We start from the raw sequence: 15,381 nt of genomic DNA on the forward strand, positions 1-15,381 counted from the left end.
GCAGTTTTCCAGCCAGCACACCTGACATTGCCTGCAATCTGTAAACTGGTGATTTATTTTGCCTAACTGAGGGTAAGGTGTATATTTCTGTTCTTGTTTCTGTAAAGTAAACTGGAAATCAGATTATGCCCCCTTCACTCAGCTTCCAAACAAACCTTTCCAAGGCTAGTTAGAGCTGCCAGATTCCTTTTGTACGTATGGTATATGCTCCAAAGTTGTCTCTCAGTGCAGGGAGTCTGGCCACCCTCGTCCTCTGTCTCCTGAGACTGGAAGAAGAGTAAGAGTTCAGGCTTCTCCACCAAGGGGGAAGCTTCTCAGCGCATAGCCTCATAGAGCTTAACTTGCCAATATGGAATTTATTTGGTCACCTATATATATGTTCATAAATTGCACCCCTCTTTGGAGTAAGAAATCAAAATGGAACCTTCCCTTTTTTATAACGCATTAGTTAATTAACTCTACTTAGATGCATGTAAGTGGTTGTTTCTCGGTGTAACATTGAAGCCTGTTACTCAAAATTAACACAGACTATGTACAATTGAAAAAAAAAAAGATTTTTGGATATATATTTTATTTGACAGTGGTTTAGAATATCATACAGTAAACAAGATTTCTGTAAAAGTTAATTTATCCATAGTGGTGCGTTTCATAAAAATAGTTGCTCACTTACAGCCTTTCTGTGACTATTAATACATGGAATTATATTTATAGAGATAGAGCTGTACAGGGTAAATTCACAGCTAACACTACACAGAAGTATTATTTGGAATGGGGTTTAGATGATGTGCTGTCTTCACAGGTTATCGATTACAGCCGCATAAAGCAATTACTGCACAAGGAGTAGCTGTGAACTGTGCAAATTAGAGTTTATGCAAGCATAATCTCAACTGTTTTTCAGATTTCATTGTTTGCTTTCTTTATACATAAAAATAAGATACTGGGATGTGCATCTACACTACAGAAGCATTGTCCAAAATCAGATTCAATAAATTAATGGCAAATTATATTGGATTCTAGTTCAGGGGATAAAGATTTGTTTTTTCTCCATGAAATAAGAGTTTTATAAACAGCTACACGGACTTGTGCTTTTTTAGAAATTATATTTTAAATGGAGTTTTCTTTCTAAAAGAAAAAACTTGTTTGAAAGCTGCAAAATCCTTGACTTGAGGCTTTTCAAATAATTGGACAGGAAGAAACATGCCTATAAATTTCTCAGTCCAGTGCAATGTTTGAGACATACAGTAATGTGCTAATTTCTTGGAACAAAGCCAATCTCAGCCTAATTTTTCAGCAGAGCATGTGAGGAACTAAGATTGTTAAAGAACAATTATTTTTAAATACAAAGTTTTGACGGTACTTTCTTCATTATTTTCTTCTTCTTCTTTTTTTTTTTTAATTACCAATGTATTATTGCCCAGGATTTTGTTTTAATTTTGACAGACAAATAAGCATATGCACACTTACACAGACACACACGCATCTTTTTGAAACAAGGTCATGACTGTTTGACTGAACTCGGAGTTATTTCCTGTGAAGGCAGACTGGAATGTTTACCTGGCACTTAAGGCTTGAAATTCAAAACAGACAAGCAAGAAAGTTAAAAACAAAAGACCAAAAAACCCAAAAATAAAGAACAAATGGAGGTAGGGAAGAAATGGTAAAATGGAAACCATTTGAAAAATGGAAATATATCGAATTTACTGAACGAGGACACTGACAACTGTATTTCAGAAACCAGTCTAATTATTGTTAACGTGTGCCTGAAGGGCACCTGCTCTGCCAAACTGAGGGGATGGAAGGTGAAAGTGTCCTAACTAGATGCGGATGGGTATGAAACATAGCACTGTTGATAAGTGAAGCTATCATCTTCTGCAGGAAGGAAAGGCCTTTCCTTAAGGAAACTGCAGCTTTTTCTCTGTAGCACTCTTCCTTTCATTGCAAGGGCCTTGCAGATGTCTGGGTTTTCAGCCTGACCAATTGGTTTGTCTGCTACTTCGCAGGATTTGGGGAACCTGTAATAAATCACTTTTGAGAATAATTTGCAAATACAACGCCACTCTAACTCCTTTCCAATGTACAGAAACATGGTTTGTTCACAAAAATGGCAGTAGAAATGGTATCACAGAAACTAATCCACTCCTCCCGTAGCGCCCAGTGAACTATGCTACAGGGTACCACGTGGACTATCCCAAAGCATTAACAGTGGAGAGGTGTCATGGGTGTACAGTTCTGAATGATGCTTCAAAGAAACCCTTTAACCCCTGTCTAGATATGTTGAGAACAATTTATTTACAACATTTTAGCTCCATGAAAAGATCCTCTCTCGGTTTCAGCTTGCTCCGTGCAGTTTTATTTAAGGCGATGTTCCAGTTTGTGATTGCTCTAACTTGTTCCAGTTTCTTGATATAAAGTTTGAATGAAATCCAAGTCCTTCATGCAGTGGGAAAAAAATGCTAAAGCTACACTGCACTATCCTTCTCTGATGTACTGTCCTTCATATTGTTTTGGTTTCTTCCATAGCTGCCAAAGTCCCTAAAATGGAACTGGGACTTTAGGGTCGATTTTAAATCTCTGTGTTGACTATATGCTTTTGAACTTATTAGATACTGTGCACATTGTCATGGAATTACACACTAATGTTTTCATTCCTCAATGCTTTGTGTCTATGTGTGATAGTTAAAATAAATTAAAACAAACCAATGTGAGACAAAAACTAAGAAGAATGTTCTGCGTCAGTTTGAGACAGTTAGAGGGCAACAGTCCCTTGCTTATCTGCTCATGGCAGAAGTACCAGACTTCAGGACGCTAGGTAGCTTATCTGAGCCAGGGATTTTCCATGGCCCTGGGGAGACCGTTGCCTTTCGAACTGTGGTGTTGGTGCTGCGAGTGCTAATGGAGTGGAGATGTCCCTTCCTGGGGAACTCGCTGGGTTTCCCATCAGGGTCCCTCTGGCTGTGGTCCATATCACTTCCAGGTGAGCTGCAGCGGTTGCTACTGTACGTCTTGGTAGCACCCGTATCAAGCTTGACATGGTCGGGTGCTGCAGCTGGTTTCTTCTCACTGGTATTTGCAGATTTGTGATCTTCTTTTTTGCTAAGAGATCCTCCTCTCTTGCTTTCCGGCTTCCTCAGCCTCCCAAACTGTTCATCACTGGTTCCAGCACACAAGTGCTCTCTTGCGCCAGCCTCGATCATAATGCTCTGTCCCACCACTTTGCTTTCTGAGGTGGGCCTGCCACCATCAGTGGTCTTATTTTTGCCTTCTGAATATCCTTTCCAAGATGCCTCTTCATGCTTTGACCTGTCTACCTTTTTAGGACTTGCTGACCTTTCTCTTTGTTCTCCTAACCTTTTCTTTTTGTGACCGTTCACCGAAAGCTCCTTTGGTTTCCTTACATCGTGTTCCCTCTTGATATCCCATGTTGGCTCTGGGCTTATCTGGTGAGAAGGGTCAGAGGGTGGGGCTATGTGTGATGAAGATAATGGTGAGATAATGTCATCGAGGGAAAGATGGGGAGGTGGCAGAGGGAGCACTCCAGGAGTTTGGTTCGTCTGTTGTAACAACAAAGAGAAGGGAGTTAAGGGCACATTCAGCAGCACAGGGTCTATATTGTATAGGCATATGTATCCAGAGCAACATCAACACCCAAATCACATACCAGACTTAAACCCCTCTGCTTTAGGTGAGGTGAAACACCTAGTGGAGTGAATGGGGAGAAAACCCAAAATTATCTCCCCCCGCCCTGCCCCAAAATGTTCAGGAGAAGCAAGAACCACAAGGTTCTTACTGCAAACCCTGGTCTTTTTTTCTTACAGATTCTGCTTTCCTCTGCCTACCTTAAATTATTCTTAAAATAATAAAGGCACGTGCTCCTGAAATCAAATTGCCTCTTTTGTAGCCATATAATGGATTTCTTAGCTGGGCAATATCAGTGCTGTCTCTAAGGACAAATGAGAAAGACTTTTTGCCGTCTATTAAACATGTCCCTACAAGCATATAATAATTGACAAGAATTTGTAGCTCAGATAAGGTCATCATTGAATTCTGTCTCATATTTTTTCTAAACAGATATAATATTGCAGTGTTTATGGCCCCACAATTCTTACAGGGTACTTACAAAGCTCTGCCTTTATATCACAGCAGCAGCCGCTGAGTGTCTTGGCTGTGCATTTTGAATTTCTCCTGGTTACTTAGCCTCAACACAATATGGTTGGATTGTGCAGATCCTGTTTAATTTAGCTAAATAGACATCTCCTTTGTTGAATCATGATGATTTTCCTAATCCATTGGTACAAAACAGAATATTCTGAGATGCCTTTCTCATGCATACACGATTGTCATTTCTTTTGATTAACGTCCTGGCAGACAGCGAATCCATCATAAGTAATGACAGCACAACTGTGCTTACCGTCTACATAGAGGTTAGAGAAATCACTGAACTTTGGTAATGTCATTCCCTATTTAGCACCATTGCCTGGCTCTGAAGGGTATGAGCAATAATCTGTCAGAGATGAAGGACTATCTCAGGAACCCATGGAGACTAGGTGGGGCTCGTGACAAGAGCTGCCTGTTTCACAGGGGAGAAAACGTACCCTTCTAGCTTAAAAACAAGCACGGACTTCTGTGGGTCACGACTAGTATACCTCAGCAATAGCAACTGTCCTTTAAAAGATGCATTTATTTCTCTCAGTGCTACAGCTGCTTTCAAATTATCACAAAGATGTATATCATCCCAAAAAATGGAATGGGTTTTACTGCCCAGACTGGGATCTGCAGCTTGCTTGACTGAGATGGCACTTTTAAGTTAATAGCTTGATTGAGTGATTGCTGTCTTGCAGATAAAAATAGGAGAGACAATAGTGAGGTGGGTGACGTAAAGGGGGGGAGCAGCATGGTTAGCTGAGGAGCTATTTATTTTCCCAGATGGTGTTTGTCATATGCTTTTGCATAATGAGCATATGTGTGGAGAGGATTAGCATTTGAGAGGGGTAGACTAAAGTACAAGTTCTGTGTAAGACAAATAAACTTTGAGCTGGGAATCTAAATGGGCTGAGGGTCTCAACTATGCTTTAAAAAAAAACATCACACTTTCTTACCCTCCAGTTAAGGCTGAGTAATGTACCATCTGCTCCCTGCTTGGCACTCGAGCAAGAAAAGATAAAAGGAAGGCTGATGCAAGTACAGTGATCAGCTCTTAGGAGCTTGCCTACAAAAAGCATTTGACTTTGATGGGCTTGTTCTTTACTTCTGCTCTTCAGCACCACCCTCTTGGCACAGGACCGCAGCCTGTGCCTGATGGGGGAGGAGCAGACTGGCAGCAGCACTTTCAGATCTGAAATCCAGGGGATCCCATTTTGGTCAATATATGAATCAGGGACCACGCATGGGGTCCAAGTTACTTTGCCTGGTTCTCTAAAACTATCCTGAGACTCCACCAAGCAGCATGAAGCTGCCTGTGCACACCAGTGGGGCACCTGCGCTAGTGCTAAACAAACCACCTTGGGTCTTAGAAAATGAATGTCCTTTTTATGGCATTGTCACGTCACCCCAGGGCAGAGGTGGTGCCCAGCATTGGCCTCACCAATGTATTTGTCTTAGCTACAGTCCTATTTCTCAGTTGTCCGTGGGATGGTATTTTTCACTGAGCAGCAGTGAAGAGCAGAGAGCCATTACCAGGTCTCAAGCAAGGCTCTGAAAGCATCCGAAGCTACAGAAATAGCTTGTTACTTTGGGAAGTATGAGCCGCACACCAGGAAAAACATCAAATGGCCCAGAGCAGCAAGACAGTTTCAGGTAACAAGATTGCCTCTGTGCAAAATGTGCCACTATGCTCAGATCAGCTGATGCTTGTCTAGGAAGACAAGCCACCATTCAAAACCAGGACGGCAAACACCTCTTGTGGCTCCTCCAAGGCATGAAGGGCAATATTACATCAGCTATTTGTGGGATGCTCAGCAAGGAGACCCAGATGTGAGTGGCCTGCTGTCCGAGTCCCTAGAAACAAGAACTGATTTATTAATGGACTGTTACCCCTGCACAATTTTAAGGTTTTTCCCCATTTTGTTTTCTGGAGGGGAGGGCAAACCCACTGAATATTGCAGAGAGAAACTGTAGTGGGTTAAAACCTACTTCAGCAAAAGTGAATCGATGTTACATGTAATGATATATAAATATGGTTATCTATAAATTGGAATATGCAATACTACACGCATTATAGTATTGGATTATATGGATTTCTGCCTCTGCCCCAGTAAACCTGCAGAAAAAGACAACTTGTCCAACTAAGCATGAAGACTTGTAGCCACAGCATAAAGGGAACCCCAGATGGGCCACGGGCAGCATTCTGTGTAAAATACAGTGCCTGGCCTTGCTGGGAAGGCACCCATATGGGCTGCATTTCCAGCGGCTGGGGAAAAGCTGCCAATATCATTCATATTCTGTGACAGTACAGTACTTGCAACTAAGAACTTGACAAAATGACTTTCTATAAGGTTTAAGTACCATCAATCTGAGACAGCCAAAATCCAGCCTAACCTGCTTTTCCTTTCAAAATGAAATGAAACCGTGCAGAACTTCATCCTCAGCCTTGGTAGATGTCAATGTCAACAGTCATTGTTGCAATATGTCACTGGCTAGTGAAGAGAATACTGATGTGAGGGTACGGTAACTGACTTTCCTCTAATGCTTGAACATTATGGGAAAATATAAAAATTACTAGAATAGAGCAAAGTGCATTAATGTAAGTAATTTGTTGCTCAAAAGAAAAACCTTTTAAAGAGCTGTGTTCAAGCCATAAGGGTTCATTTGGCTTTGTTCAACCAGCACTAAAATGATTGCTTTTCCATAACAAATATAAACAGGAGAAAGATGAAAAATTTTATCCCTTAGAGCAACTAAACTAATGATTTCTCTTTATGCCTATTCTGAGGTTATAGCTGCATTTTGGAGACATTAATATTTCGGAATATATTTTCTATAGTTTTTAAGCTTTATATAAAATCTATGTGTTAATTGTGAATATATAATTTACTTTTACTGTCTGTTATCTCAAAATGTTTTGCTAATATCCTAAACCAGAGAGAGAGCAATGATTTTACTTCTTTCTCCCTTCACCTCTGGGAGGAACAGGAGGCAGTATTCATGTAACAGAGCATGAACTACTAATGCCCAAAAAACTTACAAGCAGAAGTGAAGAATATCACACTCAGTTGAAACTGCTGGAAAGATTTAGGGGCAATGTAGTTTTAAATTTGTTTCTGACTTTGTCACTATGGATATCATCCTTCCTGTGGGAGAAATTGCTCTTCAGAGGTATACATCTCACTGAAGGCTAATAGATGCCTTCCTCCCTTCTTTGAAGGGAGAAAGTCTCCCTTGACCTCCTAATTTAAACAAGATAAATGAGCTGCGAGCAGCACTATAATCTGTCACTGTGATGGCATTTGATTTTGTGTAATTTAGTAGGTGTTTTCTGGGTGGCTTTTAGCTTCCACAAGCTACTGTCATGCAGGTTGGTGGCACTTCTCCATGGGATGTGTAAGAATGACTCACCTATGACCTGTTTCGCATAACTCCCAGGCAAGGAGTAAATTGCTAACTGAGTAAGAGACACCACACACATGAGATCTTGAGTGTGTGGGAGGATAAGTGGGAGATGAACACAGCCATTCTGGAGGTAGTGTGACAAGGGGAGAACATCAGGAGAAGAACTTTTCTGCCTAATGTTTTTTTTGTTTGAGGTAGAACTGCCATATACATGAGTTGTTTTCTTTGCTATGTCAACTTACACATGTTCAATGGAGTGGAAATGAGGGTACTGCTCTCATGTGTCTGCTAGCTCCTCTCTCAACTAAAGCTTAGTGTTCTACCTGCACCCAGTGCTGCTGATGGCTTACGTCTGAACCACTAGCAAAAGAAACCTGGTTTCACTGTTAATGGTCAAGAGAGGTCTGTCTCTTAGTTTGTGAGCATTGCCTAGGTACTAAGTCAGAAGAAGGAGCTCAGCCTAGTGATATGTTCATTTAATTTCCTGCAATACTTCTGTTTTCTTTACAGGTTGCCCTTCTAAGATTTTGTCAAGTCTAGTCTTGCTGTGCTCATCTGCTCCTCCAAGATCTCAGGTCAAGGGAGGTTAGGCCTCAGATTTGTGACTAGGTTCTCCTTTTGTATCAAAAGATTTCAAATAATTGCTTGGTACTTTATCAAGAATGTGGGATTTTTCACCAGATAAAATTAACCATAAACTACTATTTTATTGAATATTTAATAGTACCTTAAGAGTAAAAATGACATAACATTTTATTACTTAAGTACAATAAAATATCAATGCCTTTTTAATTTCAAAATCATGTGAATAATGAACAATATATTAAAGCTTTGAACGCTTCCAGTAGTCTGAAACTTTTCCCGAAATGTCTAAGCAGCTGCTTTTGTATCTTCCTAGAATGATTTTCCTAGGGAATCAAAGAGGTTTTGATTGAATACAAAATATGGTGCTCTATTTTCTTTTTTCCTGCTTTTTGTCTGAAATTATGTACTGCCAGAAGGTGGCAAACAATTCTTACAGATGCTCCTAATAATGAAAATGGGACAAATTGTCCCCTGGTGAGTATCCACTGATGCTGGCAGTGTTACACCAGAAATGCATTTGGCTCTTTCTCATTATAGCTTGACATGCCTGTGATGTTCCTGATTGCATTGGTCTCCTGCAGCTTGTCTTTAATGGTCTCTAAGGAGGGATGTTTTGGAATATTTAAAGACTCTTTACTCTTTCATCCTGGAGCTTCCACAACCCAGACATATAGCACCCTTTGTCCTGGAATAAATGATTTGCTGAGGTTTTGATGGTTAGAAAAGCTCTTGGTACCTTCTGTCTGGCTGTCAGCCTCATGTGAACATGACATGATATTGCCCTAGTCTCTCCTGGGAAGTGGGTGGCAATGAGCTAGTCCCCCTCCTTACAGGCTCCCTGTACTTCTGGCTTGGACTTCTTGTTAATTTTCAATACTGGTATGGAAATGTTTCCTCAAATTACACTTTGCTTTGCTGAAAATTACACTTTGCTTGCCTCCCCCTCCACAATCAGATCCCTCAACACCAACAGCTCTGGAAATAAACGTCAGTGGATTTAGGTGCCTTCTGCTACAATCTAGTCCTTTGGTTCATCAGTCACCATGGGCACATCCAGGTGGGATAATCTTTTCATCATCAGCACTGCCCTTACACTTTTTTTAAGCTATGATGGGAGTGTGCTATGGGTGCAATATGTGAGCCCATGAACAGAAACGAGATACACGTTGTATACATTTACAAAAATAAATCCAGGTTCTAGTCAGTTATTTTAGCACATGAACTACTTTTCCTTTCCTACACATGCAGCTAAAAGTGATCTGTTTGGTACTGCAAAGTCTCATTTGGGAGGCAATGAAAACCTAATTTCTTGCTATCTTAATGTAACCACATTCATTATACTGCTTGCCTGTTTGTACTCGGTATGTTTATAGTAGCTTGTAAATGTAACTTTGCTTAAAGGTGGAATTTTTCTGCTTTCTAGGAATTTGGGTTTTTTGGCTTTGCACATTTGTTTTTGGAAAGGTTGAGGATGACTGGCCAGGACAACCAGAGTGAGTTCACAGAGTCATTAAAGATTATAGGAAAACAAATGTGCATCTGACTCCCTGAATCTTTTACTTCTGAATTTTGTGTTTAGCATTTTCAAAGAATGATTGATCAAGAAAGACTGATTCTTGGAGTATGAACCAACGCCAGGCTTAGTCACTCTGGCATTTTGTCTTTATTTCTGTCACTGGTCTAATATTGGAAAAGGGGGGCACTACTACTACTGGGAGCTATTGGTGGCATGGCTTCTGCAGATACCCAGAAGAACTGAAGAGATGTGACTGGAAATGTAGGGTAAGTGAGGAATACTTTTGTCTCCTCTGTAAGCTTCAAATGTTTAATTTTACATCCAGAAAATTCAGTCATTGACCTATTCCAGCACTGGGAAGCACAGCTCTACTTCCTGCCTTATTCCGTTCCAACTGCCATTGATACTCTGACACCCTACTTCTTTTCATGTTACTAATCATTACTGATGAGCAGCAATTTAGTTTCTTTGGGTTCAGTATAGCTGTCTTCCATTGTATACTTTACGTAGACATTCAATGGAAGATGCCCCAAATAGTTTTACAGCAGAGGCAGTGTTTATAGAGTCCTTGCAAGGGCTGTCTGATGAGACTTTGAATGATCCCATCTCAGGTAAAATTCACTTTCATCACCATTTCTGTACTCTGTATGGAGGTTTGTTAGAAAAAGTGCTTTCATGTTCAGAGATCTAATTTGAGAATTATTGAAACACACTTCAGAAAGAGCAGATTGTCAGTTATGCTTGGAAGACCAAATCTGCAGAAGCTCAGGAGTTGATATTGCTTGTTTCTGGAGCTAGGGAAACAGAGAGAAAGGGAATATTTAAACTTGAGGCAGAGAGGGCAAAACTGCATATTATAAGGAGAAAATTTTAAAACCCTTTAGAAAAATGCTGAATGTTTTCTTGAAACAAGAAAGTCACACACATCGATTTGTGTTGGCTTTAATCTGCAGAAAGCCCTGAGGATGAAAGCACTTTTCAATTTTTTATGTAACATATTCTTTAAAGATGGTTAACAAAGAAACATGGGAAGTGACTGATCTGACTTGTAGAGCTCCTATTCTTATTCTACTCTGTTTTTGATCCTACACTATACCCAGTGCATCCTCAGTAAATCCCTTTCCCTTAGTTAATTGTTTAATTATGGCACTGCTTCACCAGTATTTTACTGTCCTAGTCACTTGAGATAATAATTTAATTGCCTTACAGAGTCTGAGAGAGAAGTGTCTCAGAAGATCTCTGCAAACAGATGTCTGCTCTTCTGCTGAATGTCTACACAACCAGTGTTTGGGAGCATCTTCTGAGAAGCCCTTTTGGAGGCTGTGGATCAAAGCTGAGCAGCTGGACACAGAGATCTACACCCATTGCCCCACATCAGGCCATTTTTAGCGAGCATGGGTCACTGCAAGTAAGTGTCCAGAGAACTCTCAGGCTAATACAGGAGATATCTAATGAATTCAGAAGCACTCAGAGTTTCTGCCCTGGAGAACAGGTGGACTGGATTGTCTCCAGAACTTGGATGACCTTGGGGGCTGCTTTAGCCCTCTCCTGGTTACCTTGCCATTGTTCATCACTTAAATATAAATCACATCCGTAGGAAATTCACCGTGATTTTGTAATCATGCCTAAGTTCTGCATCATTTGGCTCTGTCCAACATCAGTCACATTTAAAACCAGGACTGAGGTAATTTTCACATGGTCTTTACAACAGCAAGAATAAAAAAGGGTAATGTTTCTATGCAGGGAAAAATCCTACCTGAAGTGCAGAATGGAAAAGATAATCAGATAATCAGGAGCCACACTTACAAACAGATTATATTTCAGACTTGAAACAGGTAAATTAATTTAGTAAATCAGTTTATTAATTTACTGTAATAGTCTTCTGGCTGTGAATCTTAAGGCCAGATAATTATGAGCATAGTTTATCAATCATTCCAAGACCCATTTCAGCTTGTTCAATAGCTATGGATCTAGTAAACAGTCCTATCCATTAAATATTTAAACCAATGATCATGATCACTAATCTGAGTGAAGCTGGTAAATTTGATTTTTCCTTGAATCAAGATAATGGATCTGCATAACTGTTACAGGATTACTTACTAATACTGTGAACAGCTGAAATGAAAAGCTGCAGTCTGTACAGTGCTTTAATCCTCACTCCAAGCTCCTCACTGTTTTGCCAGTGTTAAGTCTACAGACAGCCTAAATGCCAGTCTCGAGTGATGTTGCTCTAACTATGCATTATCATTCACCAGGTCCTTCAGGTGGTTTGGTACCCTTTCTGAAGCACTGAGCATCTCATATAGCTATCAGATCAGAGTTACTCAGGCAGAACCTCATCCCTTCAGTAAAGAAGGTCTTATTTTTTCTGAATGGTCAGGCAGTAGAGTAGGAGCTGCAGAAACCTCAGCAGTTCTCTTCCAGAGCCATGCTGGAGCTGGAAAATCCACACTGCAAGTTACTGTATAATTAAAAAAGATAATGGCTTTAAAATTAGTTTTTATTAATAGAATTAAGCTACATTAAGTCATAAAAGTGTTCATAAATATGTTAATAGAACGTGTGTTATTAATGAAAAACATTCTGCAGAGACTGAATAATTTAAGAGTTGGATATTACACACTTAATTAAACTTAAATATTAAAATTATTAATTATCACAGCTAAAATGGATGTTAACAGTAGGCATCACATCATGTCTGGTCAATAAATAGCTGTCATTACTAAAGGTATGTAGATAATATAAAAAAAATTATTTAATAAGCGAGGAATTCAGAGCATTTTAACTGTGTATGAAATGCCCCTAGAAAGACACTGAGCATTGGTGGCTCTCACTTAAGATCTCAGCAGAATCTTAAGCAAAACATGTAACTTGATTTGAATGCATCCTTATTTACAAAGCTCATGAATAAGTATTCCTGTTCTGCTTAGGGTAAAAGCTGCAGAATCAGTCTAGTCTCTCTTTAGCAAGCTGCTGGGCACGGAAGGTGCAGAGCTGACCCTGGGACCATGCTTGCTGTCAGGGCTGTTGTGGTATCTGGTATCTTTTGGATGCTGAGACAATTTTCTCTGAAAACTGTATAATGACATGTATGTGCACAAATAAATGAACATCACATTGTAAAACTCACCTCCTACTGAGTAAACACAAACTACATGTCATCAGGAAACCCAGATGTTTAAAATTCTGGGTTGCATATGTTGCCGTAGCTTAAGAAAATACAACATACTCTACTGGTCATGTTCTTTAAGCGTCAATTAGAGAGTTACCTCATGTTGTCAAAGTAATAAAAAATGCATTTCATTTTCTTATTTCTTTTTCTTTTCCCAACCTAGGAGTGACAGCTATAAGAAATCTGTCAGAGGCCATAACTCATGACATTGCATGACAGAGCGAGAAGGGCAGAGGTAGAATCAAATTCAAGTCCTGCTATGGACCAAGCTTGCCTTCTCCTCTCTAATGGTTGCAATAACAGGTTTTTATGTCACTCTCTATGTGACCATTTAGAGTCATCAAGTTTCCAGTGCCAATGATGAGAGTCATCAGAGGCCTACATTAGCTTAATGTAGTCTTGGGCACCAGAAGATCAGGCCGCTGGCAAAGCTTTTCTGATACAGCTTGATTGCCACTTGTTGTACTTTTATATCACTTTTTGTACTTTTGTGGCTGTGGTTTTGTCCCTAAAAGAGCTTATAGCTGTTTATGGAGTCTTTTGTGCAAGCTAAAAAGCTGGACTTTTTCACCTGGATAATCACAGAGCAGTTAAAAGTTCACATGAATGAGTTCAAAGCCATTGTATCCCAAATTCAGCCAATATTCTTAGAGATGGAGTCTTTGACAGAAGGTATGAAGATAAAATATTCATGTTCGTGTTAGTAGTTTCCAGATTCTTCTAAAAAGTATCAATTTTGACCTCGCCAACATCACTATTTACCTAAAAATGTAGATGAATGGCTCTGCTCTCCTATGGGGAAATGCATGCCATTGCAGAAAACTGACTGTACTGGAGAGATTACCAAGCACTGGAATAGGCTGCTCAGGGAAGCGTTTGACTCACCGTCCCCAGAGGTATTTAAAGGATGTAGATATAGCATTTAGGGACATGGTTTAGTGGTGGACTTGGCAGTGCTGGGTTAACGGTTGGACTTGATGATCTTAAAGGTCTTTTACAACCTAAATGATTCTATGATTCAATGTGGAACCCATTTTAGATCCCTTGGAGTCTAGCCACTGAAGCATTACTGCACAACCTTCGTGATTCCACAGGAATAACAGTTTGTGCCTTCATCCTGTTCCCTTTGGTACATAGCTCTGTATCACAAAAAATAAGGAAGCTACCTCTGATTAAGAACACATTGGAATGATGCAGTCTTGCTATTAACTGGGGGCCAATTGCAAATTTGCAAATGAGAGGGACTGCAAAATGAGCATCAAGAGAGGAATTTTACTGGACATTGTGCTGCAATAGCAGAAGGCAACTTAATCCTATGGCAAACTGCAAAGACACACTAAGTGTTACTAAATTCCTATTTTTCCTATTTATCTGGATTACATTAAGAAAGGAAAAAAACAACGCTGTGGAGGCAGAGGGGTGGCTGCATTCTTTAAGCCCTGTATTTTGGGTGCCTATCTTCCAACATTGTCAACTGGATGGAAATATAGGAAGCTACCAAAAAAAAACCTTAGAGAAAGGTTTGTGGGTGGGACTTTTCCCTTCTTTGGCTGCCAAGTCTGCTTGCCAGTTTATGTGAACAAAACCAGGGATAATGTTTGTTCATCTGTTTTATTCACTGTAATTTAGCTGTAATTATCTACACTTTACATTATATTAGTAAATCTACTCCAGAATATTATATTATAATGAGCCTTAGTAATAAGAGAACTTGCTCAACAGCCTTATTATTAAATCTTTGCTCATATGTGGGGGGACACTGCCAATTTTTGGTGTGGATTATAATATGTGTGGATTATAATGCATGTGGATTAGTGAGGTTCTGCTTTAATAACAATACTGAGTAGTTCACTAGGAATTTTAATCTTTAAAGTGCTTTTTGAGCATTAAATAATTAATTCCCATAACACTTCCATGAGATAGTTAAGCAAACATTACTATCCCTGTTATACAGATGGGGAAGCATGGGTTAGAGAATTCACCTGGACTGGCCAAAGCCACTGGGAGTGTAATAGCCAAAGCAATGTTTCAGGACTATGGAAAGGAGTCTGGGTTTTGCATCTGAAAAATAAGGAGAAGATATCGCTTCCCTGGAAGCTTAAAACTGAATTCATTGCCACAAGACTGAAAATGTCTTCCCATGTGCCTGTCTTTCTTTCAAGACTGTGTTTTTTCTTTCTAGACCAAAGGATACCTATGTAAAAGGTCTACATCTTTTAAAGTAGGAATTTGCTGTAGGACACAAATAACTATACGCACCCATATACGCATCCATGTACACTGGTATTTAACAGAAGGATGTTCTACTTTCCTGCCAGCTGCTACATATTTATTAAATACTAACAACATGTTTATAAAGCAAATTTTAATATTCAATTTTCTACCCAAGCAGATAGAACCTTTGGGAGCCCATATTCAGATTTTAGACTAATTTTATTAACCAGTATATTGATTCCATTGACTCATTTGGTTAGCCTGTTTTTTCCCTTTACACACCACAGGCTCCCGAAATGAAGTTGGTATTGCTAGAAATAAGAAGGTGGTATTGGAAATGCAGCAGGAA

General features: G+C 39.7%; 1 protein-coding gene across 1 annotated transcript in view; it reads right to left on the reverse strand.

Annotated features, from left to right (window-relative positions):
• Window positions 1–1,775: 1,775 nt before the first annotated feature.
• Window positions 1,776–15,381, reverse strand: part of LOC104408081 (membrane-associated guanylate kinase, WW and PDZ domain-containing protein 2-like) — a gene marked incomplete at its 5' end in the record, with an annotated part of 50,845 nt that continues 37,239 nt past the window's right edge. The window contains 2 exon segments of the mRNA XM_010017562.1: window positions 1,776–3,510; window positions 3,512–3,551. Coding sequence (XP_010015864.1) covers window positions 2,769–3,510; window positions 3,512–3,551 — 782 coding nt within the window.

Source organism: Nestor notabilis, unplaced genomic scaffold (assembly GCF_000696875.1).
Source record: "Nestor notabilis isolate BGI_N333 unplaced genomic scaffold, ASM69687v1 scaffold2597, whole genome shotgun sequence".
Classification (NCBI taxonomy): domain Eukaryota; kingdom Metazoa; phylum Chordata; class Aves; order Psittaciformes; family Psittacidae; genus Nestor; species Nestor notabilis.